At 42.1% G+C, this 27,577-nt stretch overlaps 2 protein-coding genes across 11 annotated transcripts in view; one reads left to right on the top strand and one right to left on the bottom strand.

The window, feature by feature from the left end:
* The first annotated feature begins 1,680 nt into the window (after positions 1 to 1,680).
* Positions 1,681 to 5,932, top strand: INSM2 (INSM transcriptional repressor 2). The gene has a single exon (XM_002718144.6). The coding sequence runs from the start codon at positions 2,917 to 2,919 to the stop codon at positions 4,528 to 4,530; it is 1,614 nt and encodes a 537-aa protein (XP_002718190.3). The 5' UTR covers positions 1,681 to 2,916; the 3' UTR covers positions 4,531 to 5,932.
* Positions 5,933 to 6,384: 452 nt separating this feature from the next.
* Positions 6,385 to 27,577, bottom strand: part of RALGAPA1 (Ral GTPase activating protein catalytic subunit alpha 1) — a 265,484-nt gene continuing 244,291 nt past the window's right edge. For 6 of the 10 annotated variants that reach the window (XM_051822761.3, XM_051822766.3, XM_051822762.3 and 3 more), the window contains 2 exons: positions 17,030 to 17,154; positions 6,385 to 7,713 (listed from right to left, as the gene is read on the bottom strand). In XM_051822761.3, the coding sequence (XP_051678721.3) occupies positions 7,565 to 7,713; positions 17,030 to 17,154 (274 nt within the window). In that variant the 3' untranslated portion in view covers positions 6,385 to 7,564. Of the gene's footprint in view, positions 7,714 to 16,468; positions 16,500 to 17,029; positions 17,155 to 27,577 lie in introns of all 10 variants that reach the window. The other 4 variants (XM_051822764.3, XM_089309745.1, XM_089309744.1 and 1 more) reach the window with 1 other exon arrangement.

Below are 27,577 nucleotides of genomic sequence, written 5' to 3'. Positions count from 1 at the left end.
AGTGGGGGCTGATCGCCCCTTTCCTCAGGCCAGGATTCAACAGGTGGCCCTGGAGACTGCCACTGACCCGTGCTGGTCTCCATTTGAAAACATGTTCTTGGGGAAGGGTAGCACATTTGCCAGCAGCAAGGATTTAAGGCAGGTTTGAATGAACTTTTTCTGACCATCAGAGTAATATGTGCTTGTTGCAACTATTTAACAAAAAAAAAGTTTAAAAAATCCAAACAACTGAAGATTATTTAATTTCCTACTAACCAGGGGCAATCTCAACCATATTTTGGTGTATTTCCTTTTGGTGTTGTAGGTGTTATGTTCTTTCATAATTCAGCCCTCTATTACACAGGCTACTTTTGTGTCCTGCTGTTTTGGCTTCACCTTACGGTATATATCTTTGTCCACATCACTGCATTTTTATGGATGCATAACCATCTAAAGTATAGTGACACCGTGATTTATTGAGGGGAGTTTCAGCTTGCTTATAATGACAGGTAACACTGTGATAAATGGCTCTGTGCATAAACCTCTGCTCTTCTTTTGTATGACTTGTATGTCTTTTGTTTGTGGGAGAGCACACACATACGCACAAGAGTGCTCCCATTCATTGGTGCAGCCCTAACACCCCCCAACTCCCACTCCCAAACCCTGCCAAGTGCTCCCCAACAGCCAGGGCTGGGCTGGATTGAAACCAGGAGCTGTCATCTCAATCCAGGCCTCCCACATGGGTGGCAGGGACTCAGCTACTTAAACCACTACTGCAGCTTCCTATGGTGGGCATTAGCAATAAGCTGGAGTCAGGAGGCAGAGTCTTAACTACTTGGCCAAACACCTGACCCAGTGTATGTATTTTTCTTTAAGTTCCTGACATACATTGTTATACCAATGTCATAAAGGCTGTAACCAAATTTTACTTGGGAGGAAGAGAAAGGGAGAACTATTGGAACCACTGGATTTTGTAAACAACACTTGAAAGCAGTTCTTGCAAAGTACTACAGCTCCGGAGAAAGGTCCTCCTTATCTGAAAGTGTTGAAATTCTCAAATCAGGTTTCTCACACCACAACATATCTGGGGATGTGGAGAAAGAGAAGAATTTGAGTTAGAAGTTACATAGAAACTGACACGTCAAATGATGAATGGAGGAAATGAAGTTTACAAACACTATTAGGGACTCAAATATTTTAAATGTGATTTGGAATATTAATTTTGATAAAGTGTCAGGCTTATTGTAATGTTGCATGATTTGATACTCTTGAATAGTATACATGTGATTTTCAAACTACGGATCCTAATCCATTATTCGGTTATAAAATCAATTTGGTTACTATGACTAATATTTAGAAAAAAATACAATAGAATTAAATGGGGAATATTAGAATACATGGCAGCTAGTTAAGAGGATTATGTTATGGTGAAACCTTTGTGTTATGTGTGCATGTGTGCGCTATCAAGTGTATTTATTGGGGATATGGTCCAGTAAAAGTGTAGTTTGGAGCCACTGGTGTAGCATCTAGGATTTGGGCTTTGGAGTTGGCCAGTCCTTGGTTGGAATCTGGGCTCCGTGTGACTCTTGTCAGTTATCTCGCTTTCCTAGGGCTCAGTTCCTTCATTAGAAAACAAAAACAAAAACAAAAAAACAAACAAACAAAAAAAAACTGCTTCCTGGGAGGGGAGAGGGAGGGAGAGGGAGAGAGGGGGGAGAGAGAATCAGGGATGGTTCAAGCAGAGTGCCCAGCGCATAGTCGGTGGTTCATAAATGCACGTATAGTAACTTCCAAGTCTCCCTAGTGTCCTCATGTGAAAACGCCTCAGTCAGGAACACAACGTGTTTTGTTGATGACTGGATCTGTGCTGCTGCCCTGCCCACGGGAGACGCCACCTCCCTGGGCCTTAGGCTCGGCCTGGCCGGGTGCGTAGACTCGGACACGAAGGCTCTTTCCTCTTGGTGTTTCTTGAACTGATTCGTTACCTGTCGCGCATTGTGGGGTGTCTCTCAGTTCACCCGTACCCCAAACTTCCTCATCGCTTCTAGTTCTTAAGGCAGCGCCGGGCTCCTTGCCAGGGGCTGGAGGACAGGGCTGGGGTTTGGTCTCCAGCACAGCCTTTGCACAGCTCAGCCGCGGGCCACGTGCGGGGCGCAGATGCAGCGCGGATCTCCCCGGTGCGGATCTCGCTCGAGCTACTCCATGCTGAACAGGTCGTGTCTCTGGGCAGTAAGAGTGGGAAGTGTGAACGGAGAAGCCACTCTAGGTGAGGACAGTGGAAACTGGATTCCTTTCCCCTCCCGGCTCCGAGTCCCATCGGGGAGGGGGCACTTATCCGCCTGGAGGCCTGGGGCCCAACCGCGCGGCGCCCGAGCTGGGTGGCCGCCAGCACGCGCGGCCGGCGCTGAGAGCCCTTCTGGGCAGATGGATTCTCATAGTATCACAGGCGCGCGGCGCCGATCGATAGCGCCTGGCAGACGGGCTCCCACCGTCAAGTGGAGGCGCAGCGTGGCTGGGTAAGCCGCCCTGCCGCTCGGGCGCAGCGCCTCATTTGCTCGGCACGGGCGGAGCCCCGGACCCGCTCCCTGCCGGCACTCACTGGTCGGTTCCCCGGCCTCCCCTTCCCCAGGGGCCGCGAGGCTGGGAGAGCAGCGCTCTCACCTTCCTGCGTGGTTGCCTGGAGTTCCTGCGAGGCGGGGTCCTGCCCGCTTCCCCCCCCACCCCGAGAGCCCCGCCCCCGTGCCCGCTCCCACTCCGGATTGGCGGGGGCGGCCCCGGGTGGGGGGCGGCCCGCGGCCCCCCCCAGGCGCGTCTCAGCTATAAAGTGTGCGCGGGCATGACCGCCGCAGTGGCGCCCGTGTGGCTCCTGAGCCAGCCCGCACTCGGCACCTGCGCACCCCTACTCCTCCAGGTCCCCCCAGCGCCGCTGACCCCGCCATGCCGAGGGGCTTTCTGGTGAAGCGAACTAAACGGACAGGCGGCTCTTACCGGGTGCGCCTGGCGGAGCGAGGCTTCCCTCTGCCGGGACCCCAGGTGGTGCTGCCCTTTCCCGAGGGGGCTCCCAGCTCCTCTCTGCCCAGGGTGGAGCCGGAGGCGCCCCCCACCCAGGAGGAGCCGGGAAAGGGGCCAGAGGAGGCAGCCTGGGCACTGTCGGGGTCGCCCTGTCGGGCGGCTGGGGTGAGCCCGGGGGCGGGCGGACGGGAACGCACAGAGTGGAGGGCGGATGGCCGGGAGGGTACCGGGCCCAGCCCCAGCCCCGCGAAGCCAGCGGGCGCCGAACTGCGCCGGGCGTTCTTGGAGCGCTGCCTCAGCTCGCCCGTCTCCGCCGAGTCCTTCCCCGGGGGCGCCGCGGCCGCGGCCGCTTTCTCCGCACCGACCCCGGGGGACCAGTTCCTGCTGCCGCTGCGGGCACCATTCCCAGAGCCCGCGCTCCAGCCGGACCCCGCACCCCTGTCGGCCACCCTGCACGGCCTGAAGCGCCGCACCAAAGTACCTCTGGGTTGCGCGTCCGGTCTCTCGGCCACGGGAGTCAAGAAGCCAAAGGCCATGAGGAAGTTGAGCTTCGCAGATGAGGTGACCACATCGCCTGTCTTAGGCCTGAGGATCAAGGAGGAGGAACCCGGCGCGCAGCCCCGGGGCCTGGGGGACAGCCGCACGCCGCTGGGGGAGTTCATCTGCCAGCTGTGCAAGGAGCAGTACGCAGACCCCTTCGCGTTGGCCCAGCACCGCTGCTCCCGCATCGTGCGCGTCGAGTACCGCTGCCCTGAGTGCGACAAGGTCTTCAGCTGCCCCGCGAACCTTGCCTCCCATCGCCGCTGGCACAAGCCGCGTCCGGTGGTGGCAAACGCCACCGTCTCCTCCGCCGACGGGAAGCCGCCGCTGCCCCCGCCTTCATCCTCCACTAACTCCGGGGCGGCAGAGTCTTTCCTGGCGGAGGGGAAGGAGAACAGCCGGGCAGAGCGGACCGCGGATCAGCACCCGAGGGCCGCGGACAGCTCCACGCAGGATCAGCACCAGGACAGCGCCCCGCGCCAGGGCCTCCAGCTGCTCGTGCAGCCGGAGCCGTCGCTGCCGCAGGCCCCTTACACCGAGCGGGTGCTGGGGCGCCGGGTGCCCGGGCCGGGCGGTGCCAGCGGCGGTGGGGGCGCCGAGATCTTCGTGTGCCCATACTGCCACAAGAAGTTTCGTCGGCAAGCCTATCTGCGCAAGCACCTGGGCACTCACGAGGCGGCCTCGGTTCGCGCGCTCGCCCCGGCCTTCGCCTGCCCGTTGTGCGGGGCGCACTTCCCGTCTGCAGACATCAGGGAGAAGCACCGGCTGTGGCATGCTGTCCGCGAGGAGCTGCTCCTGCCCGCTCTGGCCGGGGCTCCTCCTGAGGCGCCGGGCCCAGGCGGGGCGCCCGATGGGAGCCCTCAGCAGATTTTCTCGTGCAAGCACTGCCCGTCCACTTTTTTTAGCTCCCCGGGGCTCACCCGGCACATCAACAAGTGCCACCCCTCGGAAAGTCGGCAGGTGTTGCTGCTGCAGATGCCACTGCGGCCTGGCTGTTGAAGGCTGAAAGACGTGGAAGATGTCTAAGTTGGCCATGGAGAAAACAGATCATGAGGATTTCTGCGGGGCTTCCTTCGGCTTTCAAGTTTACTGTCTTGACTTGCCATGTTTTCTCTCCTAACACTCCCAGTAGTCAGTGTTCCGCCAGAAGAGCGGGCAGCAACGTGTGAGCTCTCTCTAGAGCAGGTATGTATAAGGAATCAACATTCGCAGTCAGACCGTCAGCTTTAAGTCCTCCCCCACTTTCCCACTGACAGCATTTCCCGCCTTCCCCTCTACCCCAGACTCTGGAGCCCCTAACAAATTCTGATTTGTAATTCCTATGGAAAGTCGCAGTGAGTGCGTGCATGTTTCGGTTCTTCAGAGGGTTCTGGCTACCAAAAGTGGTAGTCACCATTTTTTTTTTCCTCTCTTGCCATCACAGGCGCCTATGTAGTTTCTGTCTCTGTAGGGTCAGATATTTTACACTGTATATTCTGTGAATTATGTGATTGGTGCCAAACTTACATGGGAACCAGATTCAAGCCATGTGTCCATAGCAGGAAATGTAAGAGCATATTTGCTGCATTTGGGAGTGTAGGGCTCTCCCTTGGAACATTTCATTTTCACAATTTTCTGTACTGGTCCACTCTTGAGTTAGTGTTTGGAGGTGGGGAGGGTGCTCCTTTACTGGAAGGGGTTGAGACACTCCCATATTGCCATCTTCAGCTGTTTTGTGTGCAGTGTTGAGGAAGAAACTATTTAAAACCTTTCTTTTAAATAGTTTTTTGAAGTGTAGAACTCCTTTAAGTTTGGTTGTTTCATTGTTTCACCCCAACTGTTTAATGCTTCTGTTGTAAATCTTACGCTGTATTATTTACAAAACTATGTTCAGTTTAAGGAAGATGTTAACATCTATAAGCCACTGTGGAACTGAATCACAATTCACTCAATATTTACTATTTTCTTTTAAGCGGCAACTTAGTTTTGAAATTTCTTTGTAAACCATATTCAGTGTACATTCTATACTCATGCCAGTTTGGGACACTGAGCGCACTGGCTGACAGCTCATATTTGTAAGATGCTTACCACCAAATAAATATACACAGACTATGCTTTGTTGTGTTTGTCTTAAGAATCCTGTTGAACATGGCCCATTTTCAAAACCCCATTTGTTATCTCCCCAAATGCTGGTGGACTACCTTAGATCCTAATGACCCATTTAAACAGAACACAGACAGGACATGTTGCAAATGGTGCAGAAGAGCAATGGGAAATACTCCTTTGAAATGTGGCTGAACAGACTGGGCAAAGGCAAAGAATCTGTACTACTCATTAAATCTAAAAAGATACTTTTTCCAACAGCATCAATAGAAAATAAAGCATTTTTTAAAAAATAGTGAAAGTGTTAGCTGAAGATGAAAAAAATTTGGAGTTAATTCACTTTGTATTTTTAATCCCTTTTGAAAAACATATCAGTCATATATTAGGCATCCTTTTCTTAAAAAAAGCACTTGAGAAACACATAAGCAGTTACCTTTTCTAATTCTTTTCCTTGGCTATGGAAAACTATTTTTTTCTTGCTCTCAAAGAGACTCCTTATCTAGCTGATTATTTTCTACAGATTTCATAGGGATTTTAGTTTTTATTTGTAATACAAAATTAAGTGCACAGGCACTCTGAAAGGTACATTTTTAATGAGTGTGGTAGGATCTCTGAGATAAGTTGGAGTATATCTTGAAAAGGGAATTTAAATTCATTTTCATGATTAGGTAAGATAGCCTAGTTTATGCTTTACATTTTCCTATTAATTATACAGCCCTACTGAGGAAGACTGAGAATACATGAAACACAGAAGACAAGTCAACACTCATGGACAGGAAGTGATAAGAATATTTTTATTGTATTATTAAATACCATGTCATCTTTTCCCCACTGTTACAAATTTGTAGATACTACACCAGTGATGATATATAATTTATATTTTACGGTTGCCAGTATGATGTATTTACAGATGCAGTTAGTACCCATGTCATGCTACATACGTTTCCTTAGGAGATGCCCATTCAAAAAGAAACGTGAGCAGCTTATCCACTATAGGAAAATATTTCTGGAGGGTGGAATGTGGACAACTTGCACCTGCAAGTTCGGTTTTAACACCATCAGGTTTACCTTACACTCCTGGGTCAGGTTCCCTTTACTTTTTCTTTTTCTAAATACACATAATTTGAGCAATTTGTTTCAGCAAAGTTTCTTCCTTCTTCCCTCCCTCTCTGCTCTGTTTGGTACTTTAAGAGAATACAGGTACACCAGGACCTAGCAGTCCATAATAAAGGGTCACAATCTCCAAATAGAAATGGCATTTAACAATGATACCACTTAAAAAAGCAAAACATTAGAAAAATATCTGGAAGCTAAACATAAATCAAAGTCCAGCACAGTGATTGTTCTGTTAATGGGTATGTCACAGCGTTAGCTGCTCAGCCGACAAGTGAGACACTGCCTTGGGAGGAAACTGTTAATGCTAAAATTGTTTCCAAGGAATTCGAGATGCTAAAAGTCCATTTACTTTGAGTGTTTTATTCTCATAACATAAATAATCTGTACACATTCTGTGTATTAACAGATTTGTAACTTTTGCCCTAACTTTACAAATGCTTAAACTTAAAACCTTACATTTGTAAAAAAAAATTGATATTTATTGAGACATAAAGATGCAATGGGAAACAATAAATAGACTACTGTCCAATTATATTTTAACTCAAAGTTTATCTTGAAATTAAGGTAAAACTACTGACACATAATTATCTAGGAAGGTAAAGAATGTAGAATAAAACTCCACACCATCAAAATATGGCAGCTTGGAGTGTGGGGGGAAACAAAAATAAATAATCCACATTAAAATATTAAGTTACAAATTATTTAAATCCAGTGTTTTCTCAAATGTACAGGAAGGAGCATGCGTGGTATGGCAGACACGAGGGCCTGAGAGGGTTAACACTGTGTTCGTGCTAAGGTGGCTACTACTGCTGGTCACTCCTGGGCTGCTGTCTCCTTAGGATTTATTGGCTGAGCCAGAGGAACGACGCAGCTTCATGGACATGCGGCTTTTGCTAGTTCGAGGAGACATTGGCGAGGCCAGGTCAGCCCCGTCTACCTGCGTGGCTGTGGGAGTTTCACTGGGTAGAACCTCTGGGTAGGAGCCTGCAGGAAACAGCAAGGACGTTAGTCCGGCACCCGTCCTCTCATCCCATCTGGAATGACCTTTCTGCTGCCGATCTGCGGCAAGGATCCCGACCCTCAGGCAGGTCTTTGGAGGGAGAGAGCAAGCCTCCAACCTGCCTGCTACAACAGCTCCCTGAGCTGCTGGCAGAGGCCATCGTATTAGCAAGAAAGCGCCAATCAGTATCTCGGGGCCAGAACCGTGGAAAAAGTAATGGGAAACAAAATCTGGGCCAGCAAGAACGGGGATCCACAGCACCATCCACATGCAGCGAAGAGCTCAAGAAGCAAGTGAGGAGAACCAATCCTCTCTCTAGGGTTCAAGGTACATAACCGAAATCAAGAGGCGGGGGTGGGGCAGCTTCAATTTTGGAACCAACAATTCCAAGAAGGAACTTAGCACTATGAGACCACTGTACATGCTGGTGTTTAAATATGGTCTTAGGAAAGAGAAAGATGAATTCCTGGGGAGGGGACAAAGATAAGAATTCTCATCTGCAAGTCAGTCAAAAAGGACAAATTGGCTCAAATTTCTTAATTTAGAAGAGCTAAACTTGGGCAGTTACAGTATTCAGGCACAGCAAGTAACTGGTACTTAGTAGAGCTAAGATTTTAAAAGAAGCAAAACAAAGAAAATTCTTTGTGTCATTTACAAAGTGGTTCTTCACCTCTGTATTTTATTTCTATGAATTACGATTCTTTACAGAATCTTGAACACCGTAAGTTTTTAAATATTTTCTAGACAAATGAGTAAGATTACATTAGAAGTAGAAAATCTGGAAACAAAACATACAATTCTGTATATGAGAGGTCATCGAAATGTTCATGGAAAAGGCATATTATGAAAAAGCTATGCACAGATATTAGTATTTTTTCTGTATGAAAATTTACAATTCCATTTTTTCACAAACTTTTTCAAGTATTTTTGTGTTTTAAGGCACTTTCATCCAGGTTTTGAGGGGCCTGAGTATATGAAAAGTTTGTGTCACAAACAAGCAAAACCCCACCCATGTTGCAGGCTTAAATTTATACACTCCCTTACTTTGGAGGGAAACTTTTGGTTTATTTGTTAGCCAGTGCAGCACACCTCACTGATGCTTCAACCTTGGAAATAATTATGCCAGCACTTCATCTAATGAAACATCTGTGCTTAAGGTTCTAACTATTTAAAGAAAAGCAAAAATGTTCAATAAGGAGTACGGATCCTACTGTCTCCTGATGTGTGAAGCAGTTAAGGCCACGTTATGTCTGGCGTACACAGTACTAAGGGAGAAAATTTTGTGAACTCATAATCTAGGTCAACTACTTTCCTCCTCAAAGTATCTTCTACGTCTGAACTGAAATGAGCCAGCTCTTTGAAACATGAGGAGAAGGAAGTAATTCTATATGCCTTTATTCTTCCTGAAGATCTGAACTGTTTGTAGTGGATCTGTATTGGGAAATCTAAATCTTACGAACCCATGGCCCTTGACAGGGAAGCGCTGCAGAGGGATGGCGGAGGAAGGTGAAGAGCGGTGGGTGGTTCATGCTTTGTGGTAATGCACTGGGTCCCGCGGTGTGGGAGGCCTTCCCGTGGCTGTTTACCTTGAGATGGCCAATGTTTTCTAGCGGAGGCTTTGGGAGGAAGAGAACTATCACTGCCTTTCTTTCTTTGTTGTGAATGAAGAATGGAGTAGCAAGCAGAAGTGAGAAAACGAGAGAGAAGACAGGTAACAGACATGAGCGACACAATGCAGAAGTTTACAGATGTTAATCGAGAAGCGGAGAAGAATCAGGGTTTCGTTAGGAAATGTAACTGAGCATGCAGTGAGTTCCAATGGTGATGTCTGACAATGGACAGTGCTTTGTACTTACAAATGAGATACTTACCAACTAACAACACAAGTTCATATAGGAAAAAAGAAGAAAAAACGTCTATGAGAGTTTCAGTAACACTCACCTTTCTTTAAAGTGTTCACTGTACTGGTGGCATATTATCCTAACCACCCAGGAATAAAATCTCTAGCACTGAACTGTCCAGTATGGTAGCCCCAATAAATTTCATCAAACTTAATTAAAAATTCAGTTTCTCAGTCCGCTAGCCATACTTCACATGTTCGGCTGCTATACTGGGCAGTGCAGAGCATTTCTACCATCGTAGAAAGTTTTATCGGAGATCACTTATGGTCCACCAAACTCGAAGAATATTTTTCCCAAAACCATTTTTTGTCTCCCTTATTTCTAGTTGAGTCCCCTTTCAGTCAACTGAGAGGCCACTCGGGCTTGTCAGTGTGGGTGGTGGAAGTTATCTGTAAGTTCCCATGCACTAGCAAATGGCATTTGTGCTATATACTCAACATATGCAAACTCCACAAATAATTCACAGTGGATAGGCCTCAATTTTACATGTAAAGAATACAGTGATACCTACATGTCATTTCATCTCCTGGACCATAAATAATGCAGATTCGCTTATATTATTATATCCCTAAGGACAGAGTTCCCAGAGTACCTGTGGGCTCCCAGCTATGTATGACGTATGTGTTACTCTCTTGGAGTGCTCACACAGTGCGTCTATCTTGATGGCAGAATACATTGATCCATGTATTGCACATTGGCTATAATTAACTATTATTACAAATAATATGAATATTACTTTGGGAATCTATATGGATTATAACAGAGAACTCAGTGGGTTGTCACTTAATTATGGTTTGGACAGTGATATAAATGATCAGTTTAAAAGTGGTAAAGTTACTGAACTAAGATACAATATATTTTTTTTAAGATTGATTACTTTCTCTCCCTCTTCAAATAAATAAAAGAGACATCTATCTGCTGATTTACTCCTTAAATGGCCCTAACATCCAGGGATGGGCTGGGCTCAAGGCCAGGGGCCAGGAACTCCATTCTGGTCTCCAACTGAGTGGTAGGGGCCACATATGTGGGCCAACTTCTGCCTTCCCAGGCTCATTAGCAGCAAACTGGATCAGAAGCAGAATAGTCAGGACTGGAACTGGCACTCTGATATGGGATGCTGGCGTGGCAAGTGGTTGTTTAACCTGTGCCACAAATGCCCACCCCCAGTTCATAACTATTAAAAAGAATGTGGGCATACTCCTAGATCAAATGCCAAGTATGTCACTTTACTACCTTTTTTTTTTTTTAACTTAAAAAGTTACTTTTAATTTGAAATGCAGAGACAGAGAAAGAAAGGGAGACAGACATCTTCCATCTGCTGGTTCTCTCCAGATTCTTGAAATCGGCAGAGCTGGGCCAGGCTGAAATCAGGAGGCAGAACTCAGTCTAGATAACCACTCTGAGTGGCAGGGACCCAAGCACTTGAGCCATCAACTGCTGCCTCCCAGGGTGCACATTAGCAGGAAGCTAGAATTCAAAGCAGAGTTGAGACTTACACCCTGGAGTCAGATATGGGATGCAGGTGTCCCAAGTGACAACTTAACTGCTGTGTCCAACTCCTGTCCCTGTTAGCTGTTTGAGCTTGAGCCAACTAATCAGTGGCATTTTTTTTATTTGTAAAATGGAGACAAGTATTTCACAAAATTGCTGTGAGGATCAATGCTTACCATATGCAAAGATCCTGGAACAAAGTAAGTCCAGCTGCATAATGCAGGCGTTAAATAGAGAGGAGTAAAAGTTAATAGCCTTTGAATCAGGTTAGGGTTAGGTTAGGATTAGAAGGAAAGAGGAAGGAAAAAGTTTGAAAAAATTGGGAGAAAGGACAGAGTGCTCCCATCTACTGGTTCACTCCTCAATGCCTGCAGCTAGAGCTGAGACGGGGAGCTGGGAACTCAATCCAGGTTTCCCACGTGGGTGGCAGGAACTCAATTACTTGAACCATCACTGTTGCCTTCCAGACTGCATTTGCAGAAAGTTGGAATCCGAAGCTGGGGCTGAGTCTGAACTTAGGCACGGTTACGAGATGTGGGCATCGTAACTTGTAGGTTAAATGTCCACACCTAGACACATCTATGATATTTAAGAACCTGCTACTGTTACAGACTTAGAAAAATTCGGGCCAAGCTTGTAATCTCTTACCTCCTTCTTATAAATGTGAAACCACATTTTAATGTAGGATAGATTAATTTGAGTTCATGTGGATAATAAATGGCAGAACTAGGATTTAAATCCCGATCTCTTTGATTCCAAAGCCCACACTTTTACCTTGGCAACCTTATATAAAGAGTTTTTTTAAAGGCTGGGAAAAATAGTCTTAAAAATCCTCAATTTCTAATTTATAAATATGGCAGGTTGAGTGCTTGCTCTCTCTTCCTACTTATCTATCAACGAAGAGATGAGAATATTTAGACTAAGTGGGTAATTGTCACAAAAAGTTTAATGAATAGTATTTAAGATGAATATTATTTGCCTCTTGGCCAGTAACACATGAGCCTATTTACAGAATGTTTTTGTCTATAATTTCAGGCAAACTTAGTGATTAATGTTTTAAAACACCAATTTCTACTCATTTTTAACACATTTATAGCTTATGTTATGTATTCAAGGAAAATGATTCCTAATGGCATCTTAAAAACTAGGATATCTGGGCCAGCGCCGCGGCTCACTAGGCTAATCCTCTGCCTGTGGCACTGGCACACCGGGTTCTAGTCCCGGTCAGGGTGCCGGATTCTGTCCCGGTTGCTCCTCTTTCAGGCCAGCTCTCTGCTGCGGCCAGGGAGTGCAGTGGAGGATGGCCCAAGTGCCTGGGCCCTGCACCCGCATGGGAGACCAGGAGAAGCACCTGGCTCCTGCCATCGGATCAGCGCGGTGCGCTGGCCGCAGCGCGCAGGCTGTGGTGGCCATTGGAGGGTGAACCAACGGCAAAAGGAAGACCTTTCTCTCTCTCTCTCTCTCTCACTGTCCACTCTGCCTGTAAAAACAAAAAACAAAACAAACAAAAAACTAGGATATCTGTAATATAACTGTCTTCTGAAGCTGGCGTTGTGGTGCAGCAGGTTATGCCACTAACTGTGACACAGGTATCACATACCAGAATGGTGGTCTGTGTCCTGGCTACTCTGCTTCTGATCTAGCTTCCTGCTTTACTTGAAGGGGACAGAAGATGGCACAAGTGCTTGGGTTCCTGCCACCTATGTGGGAGACCTACATGGCCCAACCTTGGCTGTTTTGGCAGGGGGTTGAGGGGAAGAGCATTTGCCGAGTTAAGGAGAGGATGGAAGGAAGATCATTCTCTCTCTGTTGCTCTTTCAAATACATAAATCTTCTAGGCCTATCTTCTGAGGGGTTAACATGCTTTCTTTGAGATCATTTTAAAGCCTGGGAAGGGGAGGAAAGTTTAAAACAACTTAGAGAACAGACCCAGGATAAAACTTTACCCAGAGCAATGGCCGAAGTCTGATGATGCACACTACTCAAAGAATAAAAAAGATGGAACTGACCATCATACATCCCATCCTTTCTACAAAGGACAAGACAGATCTTGTGACCGGCAAGAGTGAAGCTGGAATGAAGGTAGACCAGACGCTCCTCTAGGCCTTCCTAATCACCCTCTGCAGATTCTCTCTCTATTGTGGGCACAAAAATCACATTTGAATCTTATTTTTATAATATCCCTTTAAGATATTTTTTAAACAACACAAAAAGTAATATGTATGAATAGAAATGTGTGTACACAGAATCAGATGCCAATCAATCCTTTATCACAGAATTAAAAATCTCTAATTTGTAGAAAAACAACCCAAAGGAAGGTATCTAGTACTTCTGTTAGAATAACAATATTAGAGGTGAGCCTAGATATACCACACAACAGCCATTCAAAAACATTTCTGGCTGATGGGCTGAAAAAGACAATATCAAAAAAATTATGGGTATATTTTTAATGCTGAAATTGAGAAATACAAACCAATTAATAAGATCCTGTTTTGTGCTGGCAATCTACAATTTTATATTAAAAAGGACAATGTTGAAAAGACAATGTATATAACAGGGAAAAATAAGTTTATTTTTGAACTACCACTGTATTCTGGCCAAAGAGGGGCATAACTTCATTCTGAAGTTCATAGTTAGAGGAAAGGTATTTGTAAATATAAACAAGTTAAAGTCACTGTTAAACTTTTGATGTGTTCCACACACATGCCTGACAAAGATAAAGGGATTTTTTCCTGTAATTTTTTTATGTGAAAGACAAGAAAAATCTAATAATATTTTAATGTCGTTATAGAAGATCAACAAAATGTGACATCACGATATTTCCCTCAATGACCTTAGGGATAAAAATAATTTCCCTTGAGTATTACTCTACTGCCACAGACAGTACATTCTGAGAAAATACAGTTATAAAGTTTATATGAATCAACTACAATATACCAAAATCTTGTTTAAATAATACTAAAAGTTACATTTAAAAAATCCTGTTTTGGACTTAAATATCTTCACATTTGGTACATTACTGGTAGCCAGAAAGTAGGTTTTAGTTCATCTTGAACTAAATTAAATAAACTTTATACTACTTAAAATATTTATACTATTTAAATTTTATACTATTCCACTGAACGGAATTGTTACAGGGTTGGTTAGAAAGAATATAATCATCCATACTGGCATTTATTTGAAACATAATTTCAAATTATTGCTACTGTTATTGATGAGTAGTTTATAAAGTTGAGTCTCAATTGCAATTATGAATCAATTTCTTCAATGTAGTGAAACATTTTATCATTGTGTTAAAAAATAAAACCAGGCCGGCGCAGTGGCTCATTTGGCTAATCCTCTACCTGTGGTTCTGGCACCCCGGGTTCTAGTCCCAGTTGGGGTGCCGGATTCTGTCCTGGTTGCTCCTCTTCCAGTCCAGCTCTCTGCTGTGGGCCAGGAGGGCAGTGGAGGATGGCCCAAGTGCTTGGAACCCTGCACCCGCATGGGAGACCAGGAGGAAGCACCTGGCTCCTGGCTTCGGATCGGCGCAGCACGCCGGCCATAGCAGCCATTTGGGGGGTGAACCAACGGAAGGAACACCTTTCTCTCTAACTCTGCCTTTCCAAAAAAAAAAAAAAAAAACCCTAAAAAACTTCATTCTTTCATGTCATTTTTGCAAGCCAGAAGTCAGGTACGAACTCCTATTACGTGGCTTATTTCCTAACTTCCCTTTCCCCTCTTTGACTTATAATTTGAGGTCCATAAGTATGGGATAGTTTATGATGGGAAAATCAAGATGTGAGAGAATTAGAAGAAAAAAAAAATCATGCTTCAGATACCACAGCATTTTTGCTACTGTAGAAGTAAATGTTTTATTTTTTGTTAAACTGAGAATTACTTTGATAAAAATTCTGTCATAACTAGGAAGGTCTGAAAACTTGTATAGAGATGTCTTCAGCAATGCTGATGGTTACTTACATAAAAACATTCCTCTGAAAATTAGAGTGCATGTCTCTAATGGTTCCTAAAAGTAATGCTAATTTTTGAAAATCAACTGAAAAAATTTGTAGTAAATATGTTTTTGTTAAAATTCACATTTTTATTGCCATTAAGAAAATTGTGTTATGTCAAACAACCTGAAGAATAAAGCAGCAGGATACAATAGAAACAAAGCCCACAGAGCCCTGACCTGGCTGTGGCGTCTCAGAATGCAAGGATACTACTTGCCCTCCATAGGTTTGCCCAGCTACATGTGGAGGGTATTACGTAAAGCATGAGAAGAACAGTAAGATGACAATTAGGAAGGACTCCAGCTGGCAAACAACCAGACCATAACTGAACAGTTTTTAGAAATCTGAAAGGAAAAGTTCATTCTAATGTGGTCCTATTATCATTATCTTTTAACTTGTAAAATTTATGGCTTAACTATGTGATACACAAAAGTGTTATTCATATCTGTTTTAATAGTATGATATTTAATCATATTATCAAATAATATAATTGTTATGTATACTTAATGTTCATTTTGCTGTTCATTTTTAATATTTTTCTCTTAATGCCAAATTTTAATTTAATTTTAATTAATGAGAAATTTTAGATAGTGTCAACCCATTAAAGCAAATTTATTTTTATCAGTCTTTCAAAAGACTCAGCCTAGTCTGTTTCTTTCTTTTCTACCTTATTAATTGAAAGGGATTTCAGTTTTCTGGTAAAAATATTTTTCTACTGGCAATTTAATGACAGAAAGGGAAACTTTGTAACTGAACCTCAATTTAGAATTGTGGTAAAAAATTTTTTTCAAATAAATTAGGCTAGAAAAGGAGTGCTGTACCTTTTAAACTTAATATAAAGAAATTTTAATTAACATAAAGGGTTGAAGGCTTATTATGATTAATTTCAAGACTATTAGGTTCTCATTTGCTGCTTCCCTTCAACACTGCAATAGTCATCTTTGTTTTTCAGGTGCCTAGCACAGGCACACAGAGAATAACCATTTGATGAGGTAAGATATTCAAGAACAATGCAACACATTACAAAATACAAAGCCACACCACTGTAGTTCAATACTGCTACGGTTTTTTCATGCTGAGAAACCAAAAAAGGTCAATAGAACAAGGTATAACTAATTTCAACCAAAGGGTTCTATTATTAGTAATTTTATCCCCAAACCATGTTAGTGTTTCATGCAGACCTGGGTTGGTTAGTATAAATCTGGAAAAAATGTAGTGACAATTTCTGCCATGTTTAGTATGAACCAGGGCAGTGTTAAGTTTGCTTATTGTTTGAGTTCCAAGCTTAGAGCCTGCTGATTTTGAAAACAGGAACTGGAAGAACGGAGGGTGTTTTGGTTGACAATTCATCTTACCTTCAGATAAACAGAACTGATATTTAATGATCTAAAGAGGGAAAATAAAATAAATGAAACAATCATAAGGAGTGCAAGATATTACAGAATAGGAAGGCCACGAGTCATTTATTGTTTTACTGATTTCTTCAAAATTAGTTAATTGTAAAAATGCAGTACCCTCTTACAGCCTTTAATATAATTTACTATATTAAGTACTTCTAAATCTTGACAAGTTTTTTTAGCTATTCTTGTCCAAAAAATGCCATTCTCTCAAGTTGGGGGTTCATGCTCAACTTGTTTCTTTTGCAGATATTTTGTCAAGGATCCCATGAGATGCAAGTCTCACTACCCATTAGCTCAGATAAAATGTGGTGCACGTACTTTTATGAATACTGCTGGCTTTTTAAGGAACTGCATTTAGGTAAAAGAAAGTATTCATGAAATTTACAGGCCAAATTCAAGTAGTGATGAAAAATATATTTCAGTGATTAGAATTTTACTCGAGCAAAACTTTAGAACAAAAGGGTATTGCATTTCAAGTTTCAATAACAAGTAACTAATACTTGCTTTTACGCGTACCAGTATCAGATGGTAAGTGATGGTAGGGAGCTGGAGAAAAAACCTGTGCTGCAAAATCTTCAAATGTTGTTGGTTCTAAATGGTGCTGGACAATTGTCTGCAGGTATCGCGCTCGCTCCTCATAGCTGGTTTCCTTTGGTTAAGGATTCACCCAAATGCAGCTTATATTGGGGGGAAAAGCTCATCAAAAAACAAAAACAAAAAACTATGGTTATCAAGCCATTACTTCTTAATAAATATAATTATGAACTAATTATTTTTGTATACTATTAAAAGAATGGCCTTTTCAATGTAAGTTTCCTCCTCAGGAAACCACTGTAAATGACAAAATAATGGGAATACATTTATTAGAAAATAATTATTAATATTACACTGTTAGAAGAAAGGAAGTTGACAGTTTGAGAAAAGATTCACCTGCTATCAGGTCAGTGCAGGCTCATCTTGCTAATCAGCTTCCATCTGCACATTTAATCTAAAAGCCATGCAATAAATAAAACACTTAAATACTATGTCTGAATTCTGTATTTTTCATTCTCAAAGATTTATTGTGAAAAATTCCTGCATATCTTCTTTTCTAAAATCCCTACATTTTTACAATTGTTCTCATTTTGAATGGAAGACTACTGTTGCTATAATCCTTGAATAACTCCATGAGGCTAAGATAAATACATAGCCGAATCTGTACGTCAGGAAAAAAATACCTCGTCAATTATAACACTGAAACAAGCAGGAATATTTGCAAAGAAGCCACAGGACTCCTAAATACTAACAAAAGCATCTACAGGGCACTGACACTGACAGAAAAATACTGTACTTCCCTTTCACCACATTTTCTTCTCTGATATTATTGACAAGCAACCAGTACCTTGGAGTGTTGTTGCTTCTGAACAACCCACTCCAGGCTTCCTGTTTCAGCAGGTCTGATTGTGCTGTTAGCACAGAGAGGGCGAGAAAGAGAGAGAATATTTCCGTTGTTCATGAAAGCAACTATGGAAATGGCTGTCAAAATGTAGAGCAGCAGGCAGCAACATACAATTATCAGGAAAAACTCGCATGCTGACTTCATGTCGTATAGTTCCTGAACTGAGAAATCAGTTAACCTTTCTTCTACAACTTCTGAAAGTTTTCCTGCTGTACTCAGTGTGCTATGTTGACATTTAAATAAGGATAATAAAAAAGTATATAAGACATTTAAAGAAGGCTAACAAAAATTTGCCTATTGGTTCTTCCTTTTTTCCAAAACCCACTGTAACATTTCCCCCTCAAAATGTCTTACTTTTTTAAAAAATGCAGTTTAATTATTATAGTTCTACAATTCTAGAAATTGTACACCACAACTATAACCAAGACCAAGAAAAATAAAATTTGAGAGGAAGTTAATTTTAAATGACAAATTTAAACGAATGTGTGACTCTGTGGCCAGTTACACTGACAAGATTGATAAAGGAGACAGAAAAGCATAGAAGGTAAGGCTATAGTATATTCCTTATGTGCTTGACTTTGTGGTATCTTTTACCCTCTAAATAGCTGGCATAGTCTCTTGTTGTATTACAATGTATTTTATGCATCAAATATTGAAATAGCCTAAATTCCAATTCTTTGAAATCCATTATTTTCAATTCAGTATACTAGGGCTAAACTTCAAAATAATTTTATTTCTGAAATGGTTAGCAACAGGACAAGATGGCTATATTAAAATGATGGGCAGTAGGGATTCTATGGGAAAATAACATAGACATCTTTGCGTCCTCACATGGAAAAGTAATATAGCACTTTTAAAGAGAATATATGGTTATAAATGGAAGAGGATGAAACTGATGGTTCAATCTAAATAATACCACATATCTCACAACTTGTTGGAAAGTACTTTTTTCATTGGGGGAGATTCACAGCTGCCGAATTTTCTGCAGTTAATAGAGTCCTTTGATTCACAGCAGTGCCCCTTGTACAAAAAATACTGGCCTTTGTGTATTACCAGAAACTAATTTTCTATTTGGCTGAAAAGGGAAAAATGGGGTTATTGCTTCTCCCTCCTACAGAGCTTTTCATTATGCCTGATGCACTCAACTTCTAAGCTCTTCTGAGAAAAAAAAATAACTGAAGAGGCAAGAGGTAGAAAAATGAGCTTGTTAGCACATTAGAAGTGAAGTATCTTGGTGGGCCCTAGAAATTCCCAGTGGTGTGTTAACTTATCACTCTATGCATGCTGGCACTGATAGTCTCCCAATTGATCACTCTCTTTTCGCACCAAAGGTGCTGCCAGGAAGCAAAGGCTGCAGGCCCACAGGAGAACAGTCTGCTATCAAAACAAGCTGTTTTTAAAAGTCTGCTTGAATGGGTAAAATGCTTCATGAAAAGTAGGGTGGAGACACCTACCTGCTTTCAAAACGCTCTACTTTCAGAGGGCCTGTAAATGAAATATCTTACTTTATCTTATTATATTTAGAGTTTACACAAAAATTAGGCAGAAGGAAAGCACATGTTAGTATTTCTGCATCAGGGAGAGTATTTCCTGTGTACTAAACTCATCAAACTAGGAAAAGGATGATCTAGATCAGACATATTTTGGAGGGTGCTTCTACTTCACTCTAGAGAAGGATGTCTGTAACACTGAAGAAACCCTAATTCACAGCTGCACAAAACTCAATTTATCCAGATCAAAGATCTGTATAAAAACACATGATCTAGTCAATAAAATTATTCTTAATTAGTAAAAACAATGCTTTCTAAAATGAATTTTAAAAAGTTCAAGTACAAGTGGCAGAGAGAAAAACCATCAGGAATGGATGAATTTAAAAACTACAGCACTCATCACATATTAGGGCAAGCTAAAATCTGACGTTTCCTTTTTGGGAGATCATTAAACTTGGAAAATTATAAAGATATAGTCAAGTAACATTAAAACAAAGCAATCCAATCTGTTCTTTTTTACTTTGGAAAACGTACATAAACAATATATTCAACTTGCCATACTTAAACTGTACTTGTGAGTGCACAGCAAGGTGCTTTCTATGATTGAGATGATAAAGTTCAAAACAGTGCTGTTAGCATCTGCAACTATAACCAGAATCCAAAGCACCTAATTCCTATCTCTCCTTACAATAGGTTAGACACTTACTCCTTAAAAGGCAGCTCTCTAGGGAAGGCTTATTAGTACCTATAAATGGAGTAGCATACACAAACTAGATGGCAGCAACAACACGACAATTCATGCTGTATTCCTACTGTGAGTGCAGGTTGTCGTTGCCACTGAAATTAAAAACCTGAAATGGGTAAGATGATAAAAAGGTGAAGGTAAACGAAATTTCACAACAGAAATTCAAAGTACAAGATAAGGATGAATTAAAGTTTGTGCTGTAAATTTAAAACAAGTCAAAATTAGCTAATAAAAACCATTTGATAAGGGAGACTTTTAGCTGGTAGGAATCCTTCGTAGAGAACTAGCCAATCAAAAGAAATAACACACAGGTGCTGCAATCACAGCAATGTAATTATCCATTAATCCCCCTTCCTACTTTCTGCAAAAGCAGAAAAGGGAAAAGGAACATATTCTAAAAATAATGAAGGAAACGAAACATTTTCTTTAACATAAGTAGTTTAATTTGTACTTCGTTAATACTAACATTATCACATTTTAACTACTTTTCAAGACCAGATATTGAGTTACCTGTGTTACACCTTTCTGTTACCAGAGAACTTCAAAAAGTTCATGGAAAATGGAATTAAAAGTTTATTTTGGTGTAATTTTTTAAAAAGGTCATGTATATGTAGGATCTTCAGAAAGTTCATGGAAAATGTGTTATGGGAAAATTAAAGATTTCAATTTTTTGCACCAAAAATTATTAATCTTTCAATTTTTGTGTGAACTTTTTCAAGTGTCCTCATATGCTAAATGGGATACCACCGCCTGTTCTTACTTCACAGAGGGTGCTGACGGTATGGGATACAGGGTGACCCAGAAGTGCCCCTACATCTGTGCTGAGGATAGTTTATTCTGACCTTTGGCTCGTGTCTTTGTGAATAGCAGGTGTTGTCTCCAGGAGGGCAACTTTCAATGCTAGTTAAATAAATATACCTATAGTCATGTCCAAAAACTCTGATAACACTGATAATATTTTTATTTGTGTAATGCACAGAGGGGCTTTTCACTTATTTTAATGCGAGGAAACTGATTATTTGTGAGGAAAACACGGTAAGAAGGAAAGATGCTGCAGAAGGCTAAGTAGTCGCAAGTATTTCAACTTTATTTATATGGAGAACAGATAAAGGTAGATTTAGTTTTAACAAAGCCGTAACACTTCATTCTCTGCAATAATTTTTGTTAAGCCTGTAATGTTGTTTTTGCTGATAAAAAAGAGCTTTCACTTGTGTGATGTCTGATTCCATGGTATGTACAGTAGGTTGTAATGTTAGTTGCCTTCTTACTAGTTTGAAAGAAATGAAAATCTGTATTCACACACACTTAAATTAGGGTACTTTAAAAAGTTCATGGAAAATGGGACTAAAAGATTAATTTATTCTGACACAAAATGTTGGTATCCATGCACAGAGCAGATCTTTAAAAAGTACATGGAAATGCATATTATAACTATTATGGATTTAAAAATTTTTTGCATCCTTTTAATCTCATTTTCCACAAATGCTCTTAAGTACCCTTATACAAACTTATATATATATATATGTGGGTACATATATGCTACACATAAGAATGAACAGTTTTCACAAAAAAATCAAAGTTATTGTAACCAATATTAAATATTTGTCACTGTTTATTTTCCTTTTAAATTCAGGTTTAATGTTTTATTTCACAAACAAACAAAAAACCTGGCTCCTTTTTAAATAAATAAAATTATCAAGTGTTTATATCTGTGCTTAATATTATAGTGTCAGGGATTTAAGGCCCATTCTGAAATTCCTAACTTAGTGTATACTTGCCTTTACCCATATATTTCTGTGGCTTCTTTGTGGTTTCAGCAGTTAAGAATTTCATCTGCTTTATCTATTTACAAAATTCCAAGAACAGTAATTGTAGGAAGGAGAATTCCAACAGTAAACATTACTTAGAAATGTTGCTTACTGATAACGTTTTTAAAAAAAGAGGATTACTTAGGCTATATCTGGAGCTTTGTAATTTGAGTATTAAAACTGAGTGGATTTGGGGCAAACTCTTCTGTTTTCACAAAGCTTATAAATTGTGGTTATAATCTGTGTTAGGTGCTGAAGATAAAAAGAAATTGGTCTCCCCACTATTCTATAACTACAAAACAGACAATTAAAATATAAATAACATATGAGAATCACTGGGGGCTGGCGCTGCAGTGCAGTAGGTTAAGCCTCCGCCTACGGGGCCGGCATTCCATGTAGGTACCAGTTCTTGTGCTGGCTCCTCCTCTTCCTATCCAGCTCCCTGCTGATAGCCTGGGAAAACAGCAGAGGATGGCCCAAGTGCTTGAGCCCTGGAAGAAGCTCCGGCTTCTGATGGGCCCAGCTCCGGCCATTGTGGTCCTTTCCCTGTTTCGCCCTCTCTCTCTAACTCTGCCTCTCAAATAAATAAATCTTTAAAAAAGAGAAAAGAATCATTGGAGTACTAATCACCAACGTGAAGTAGTAACATTGAGGACCACCAAATCTAGCCCGCAACCCCAAGAAGCTGGGACAGAATTTTTTTTTTAAAGAAAGGCAGAGTTAGAGGCAGAGGCTGAGAGGATTATCTTCCATTAACTGGTTCATTCTCCAGATGGCTGCAACAGCCAAAGCTATGCCCATCCAAAGCCAGGAGCAGCTTCTGGGTCTCCCACGTGGGTACGGGGGCCCAAGCACTTAGGCTGTCCTCTACAGTTTTTCCAGGCCATAGCAGAGAGCTGGATTGGAAGTGGAGCAGCGGGACTCAAACCAGTGCCCATATGGGATGCTGGCACTGCAGGTAGCAGCTTTACCTGCTACGCCACAGTGCCAGCCCCAGAAATGACTTCTTAAAAACAGTTTACTCATGCCTGTTCTCCCAATAAAGAGCCTGTAGAGCCTGGGGAAAAGACTGGGATGCAGGCCCTGAACCACAGCAATTACTGAGGCCCATGATGTGAAAGCCCCCTCAGCAGCCCTTTCAAGCTACCTTACTTGTGAGAAAGAATTTGGTTTCACTCCATCGCTTCATCTTGCTGACCTTCTTTGGAACAACAATCAAAAACAAAAACAAAAAAAAACCAAAAAATAAAAAACGAATATGGCATGATATAGAAATATGTAAGGAATAACATTAAATGAAAACTGACGATTTAAAAGGCATTTATACTACAACAATTGCTTAGGAAAAAAACTCTACAATGTCTGGATTGTGGCACAGTGGGTTTAGCTGCCGCTTGTGATGCCAGCATCCCATATGGGTACCAGTTTGTCTTGGGTACTCCACTTCCTATCCAGCTCCCTGCTAATGCACCTGGGAAAGCAGTGGAAGATGGCCCAAGTTCCTGGGCCCCTGTTAATCCTGGCTCCTGGCTTTGGCCTGGCCTGGCCCTGGCTGCTGTTGTCACCTGGGAAGTGAGTCAATGGATGCAAGATCTCTTAACTCTGCCTAATAAATAAGTAAATAATTTTTTTTCAATTTTTGAAATATTTGTTTGAAAGGCGTAGTTAGAAAACCCAAAGGAGGCCGGCGCCGCGGCTCACTAGGTTAATCCTCTGCCTTGCGGCGCCGGCACACCGGGTTCTAGTCCCGGTTGGAGCGCCGGATTCTGTCCCGGTTGCCCCTCTTCCAGGCCAGCTCTCTGCTGTGGCCCGGGAGTGCAGTGGAGGATGGCCCAAGTGCTTGGGCCCTGCACCCCATGGGAGACCAGGAGAAGCACCTGGCTCCCGCCATTGGATCAGTGCGGTGCGCCGGCCGCGGCGGCCATTGGAGGGTGAACCAACGGCAAAGGAAGACCTTTCTCTCTCTCTCTCTCACTGTCCACTCTGCCTGTAAAAAAACAAAAAACAAAAAACAAAAAAAAACACACAACAACAACAACAAACCCAAAGGAAAGAAAACCAGACTCAAAAAAGTCTGTCAGAGTACCTGCTGAACCACTGTCTGTGAGTGATGTTCTCATCAGCTGTACAACCTGCCAGAGTGAATTTCTATCCCAAAATAAACTCTTCAACCATCTGAAGGCCCCAGGTCGTGCAAGGGCACCTTCATCGGCATCTTTAAACAGTATAACGAGCAGTGGAACAAGAAAGAGGAATGTGAAAACAAAGTTTGGCAATGCTTTTTTTCTTTTTTGCTGTCTCTAGATTTTTGAAACCAAAAACTGAACTGAAATCATCTAAATAGCTTAACTCTAAGCGATCTGCAGTTTATGGCATTGTGGAAGATTATTTTTTATCTTGTAAAAAACTTGTTTAATATATATTTTTAAACATTTCACTAGTGACTGAATTATATTTTTGCCATCTGAATTGACTTGAATGTCTCAAGACAGGTTAATATTGTAAAGTGTGTGTTGATTTCTGTTTGTGTGGACAGAAATGTACATGGAGAATTATTTAAAAAAAAAAAAAGTTAGAGAGGTTTTCTATCCACTGGTTCACTTCCCAAAGACCATAATGACCAGGGCTGGGCCAGGCCAAAACCAGGATCCAGGAGCTTCTGGGTCTGCCAGGTGGGTGCAGGGGCCCAAGCAATGGCCCATTTTCTGCTGCCTTCCCAGGTGCAAAAGCAGGGAGCTGGACTGGAAGTGGAGCAGCTGGAACTTAAAACGGAGCCCATAAGGGATGCTGGCACTGCAGGCACAGCTTTACCCACTAAGCCACAACGTTGGTCCCAATAAACACATTTAAAAAAAATTCTACAATGATATGAAGCAATGAATTTAGTTAAACTAATTCTATTTGTTCAAGCAAGTGGTCACTTAGAAGAGAGAAGGAAAGATTTTGAGAGAATTCTATAGACAAAGTCAAATGTCCCAAACTGCTTTGTATGCTAAGAACAGAAGTAATAATATCCTTGAAAAATGTCTGAGGGTTGGCGACGTGGCTCACTTGGTTAATCCTCCACCTATGGCACTGGCATCCCATATGGGCACCGAGTTCTAGTCCTGGTTGCTCCTCTTCCAGTCCAGCTCTCTGCTGTGGCCCGGGAGTGCAGAGGAGGATGGCCCAGGTGCTTGGGCCCTGCACCTGCATGGGAGACCAGGAGGAAACACCTGGCTCCTGGCTTTGGATAGGCGCAGCACGCCAGCCATAGTGGCCATTTCGGGGGTGAACCAATGGAAGGAAGACCTTTCTCTCTGTCTCTCTCACTGTCTATAATTGTCAAAAAAACAAAAAACAAAAACAAAAACAATGTTAATCTTTAAAAAAGTCTGAAAAGTTTTAAATACAGATGCCCCTCAATCTATGATGAGATTAAGTCCCTGTAAATCCACTGTGAATTGAAAATATCATTAAGTCAAAAATACATTTAACACATCTAATCTGACCATGATAGCTTATAAATACAGTACCCTGTAAAGTATACAGAGCACATGGTTGAGGAGTTGTGGCTCACTGCTGCTGCCTGGCAAAGCAAGAGAGTATTTTAACATTAGCCCTAGAAAGGATAAAGATTTGAAGTTCAAGCCGGCGTCACAGCTCACTAGGCTAATCCTCCGCCTTGTGGTGCTGGCACACCGGGTTCTAGTCCCGGTCGGGGCGCCGTATTCTGTGCTGGTTGCCCCTCTTCCAGGCGAGCTCTCTGCTGTGGCCAGGGAGTGCAGTGGAGGATGGCCCAAGTGCTTGGGCCCTGCACCCCATGGGAGACCAGGAGAAGTACCTGGCTCCTGCCATTGGATCAGCACGGTGCGCCGGCTGCGGCGGCCATTGGAGGGTGAACCAACGGCAAAGGAAGACCTTTCTCTCTGTCTGTCTCTCTCACTGTCCACTCTGCCTGTCAAAAAATAAAAAATAAATTTGAAGTTCAATAGAATACTTAGAAATGAATTTTTAAAAATATTCATTTTTATTTATTTGAAAGGCAGAAGGAAAGAGAGAGAGGGAGACATAGTGAAGGAGACACATCTTCTACCTACTGGTTTACTTTCTAAATGCTTACAATAACCAGGGTTGGGTGAGACTGAAACCAGGAACATCTGGGTCTCCACCATGGGTGGCAGGGGCCCCAGCACTTGAGTCATCCTCTGATGCACAATACAGGTAGAGGTAGGACTCGATCCCAGACACTCAGATACAGGACGAGTGTCTCAAGTGGTGGCTTAACCTGATGTGTTACAACCTTGGGCCTCAGGGAAAAATTTAAAGCAACAAAAGATATATACAATACAAATCATAAAAAGTGATGAAAGAAATCATAGATGACAGATAATACATGGGAAGATATTCCATGTTCATGAAGAATTAATCCTGTTAACATTTTTGTACTACATAAATCAATCTATAGATTCAATGTAATATCCATTAAACTACCCTATTGTTTCATAATAGAAAACAATCCTAAAATATCCAGAACAGCCAGAGTGATTCTGAGAGGGCAAAAAAAAGCTAGGGGCATCACAATATCTAACTTCAAAGCATACTATAAACCTATGCTGATTAAAGCAGCATGATGGAGCTAGCATTGTGGTTTACTAAGTTGCCAACTGCAATGCCAGCATCCCATGAGTACTGGCTGGAGTCCCAGCTGCTCTACTTCTGATCCAGTTCCCTGTTAAAGTGCCAGGGGAAGCAGCAGCAGATGGTCCAAGTGCTTTGGCCCCTGCCTCCCATCTGGGAGACCTGGAAGAAGGTCCTGGCCCAGCCCTGACTGTTGCAGTCATTTGTGGAGTGAACCAGCAGAAGGAAGTTCGGTTAGTCTGTCTGTCTCTCCCTCATCCCCCCGGCTCGCTGTAATTCTGCCTTCAAATAAATAAATAAATAAATCTTTAAAAAAAACCCAGCATGGTACTGGTGTGAAAAGCCAACACATGCATCAGAAACACAGAGAATCCTGTAATTCACATACAAATGCCTACTGACTTGTTTTTCACCTGTTAAGAACATACATTAGATAAAGAATAGTCTTCTCAATAAATGGTGCTGGCAAAACTGGATATATATATTTAGAAAAATGAAATTAGACTTCTATCTTGCCATATACAAAAGATCTAGTCAAGATGGATCAAAGACCTAAATAAAAGACATGAAATTATGAAACTGCTATAAGAAAATATAGGGAAAACACTTCAAAACACTAGCATAGGCAACGATATTTTTGGATAAGACCCCAAAAAGTGCAGGCAAAAAAAACCCAAACTAAACAAATGGGATTCTGTAAAATTTAGAAGCTTCTGGACAGCAAAGGAAACAGAGCGAGGAGACATCCAATAGAATGAGAAAATATTTGGAAGTTATGAACTGACAAAGGAATATCTGGAAGATATAGGGAACTAAAAAGACTTAACCAAAAATCAACCAATCTAGTCAAGAAATGGACACAGGACCTGAACAGACATTTCTGAAAAGAAATACAATGGCCAACAGATATATGAAAAAAATGCCCAATATCACGAGCCATCAGGGAAATGCAAGCCCAAACCA

This window comes from Oryctolagus cuniculus, chromosome 12, assembly GCF_051225735.1.
Source record: "Oryctolagus cuniculus isolate XC-2025 breed Fujian yellow rabbit chromosome 12, ASM5122573v1, whole genome shotgun sequence".
Classification (NCBI taxonomy): domain Eukaryota; kingdom Metazoa; phylum Chordata; class Mammalia; order Lagomorpha; family Leporidae; genus Oryctolagus; species Oryctolagus cuniculus.
The sequence above is the reverse complement of the archived record's forward strand: the minus strand, read 5'-3'. Positions and strand labels throughout refer to the sequence as shown.

Bases quoted from the DNA above. Each gene is read 5' to 3' on its own strand.
- INSM2 (XM_002718144.6), top strand. From the start codon at position 2,917: ATGCCGAGGGGCTTTCTGGTGAAGCGAACTAAACGGACAGGCGGCTCT.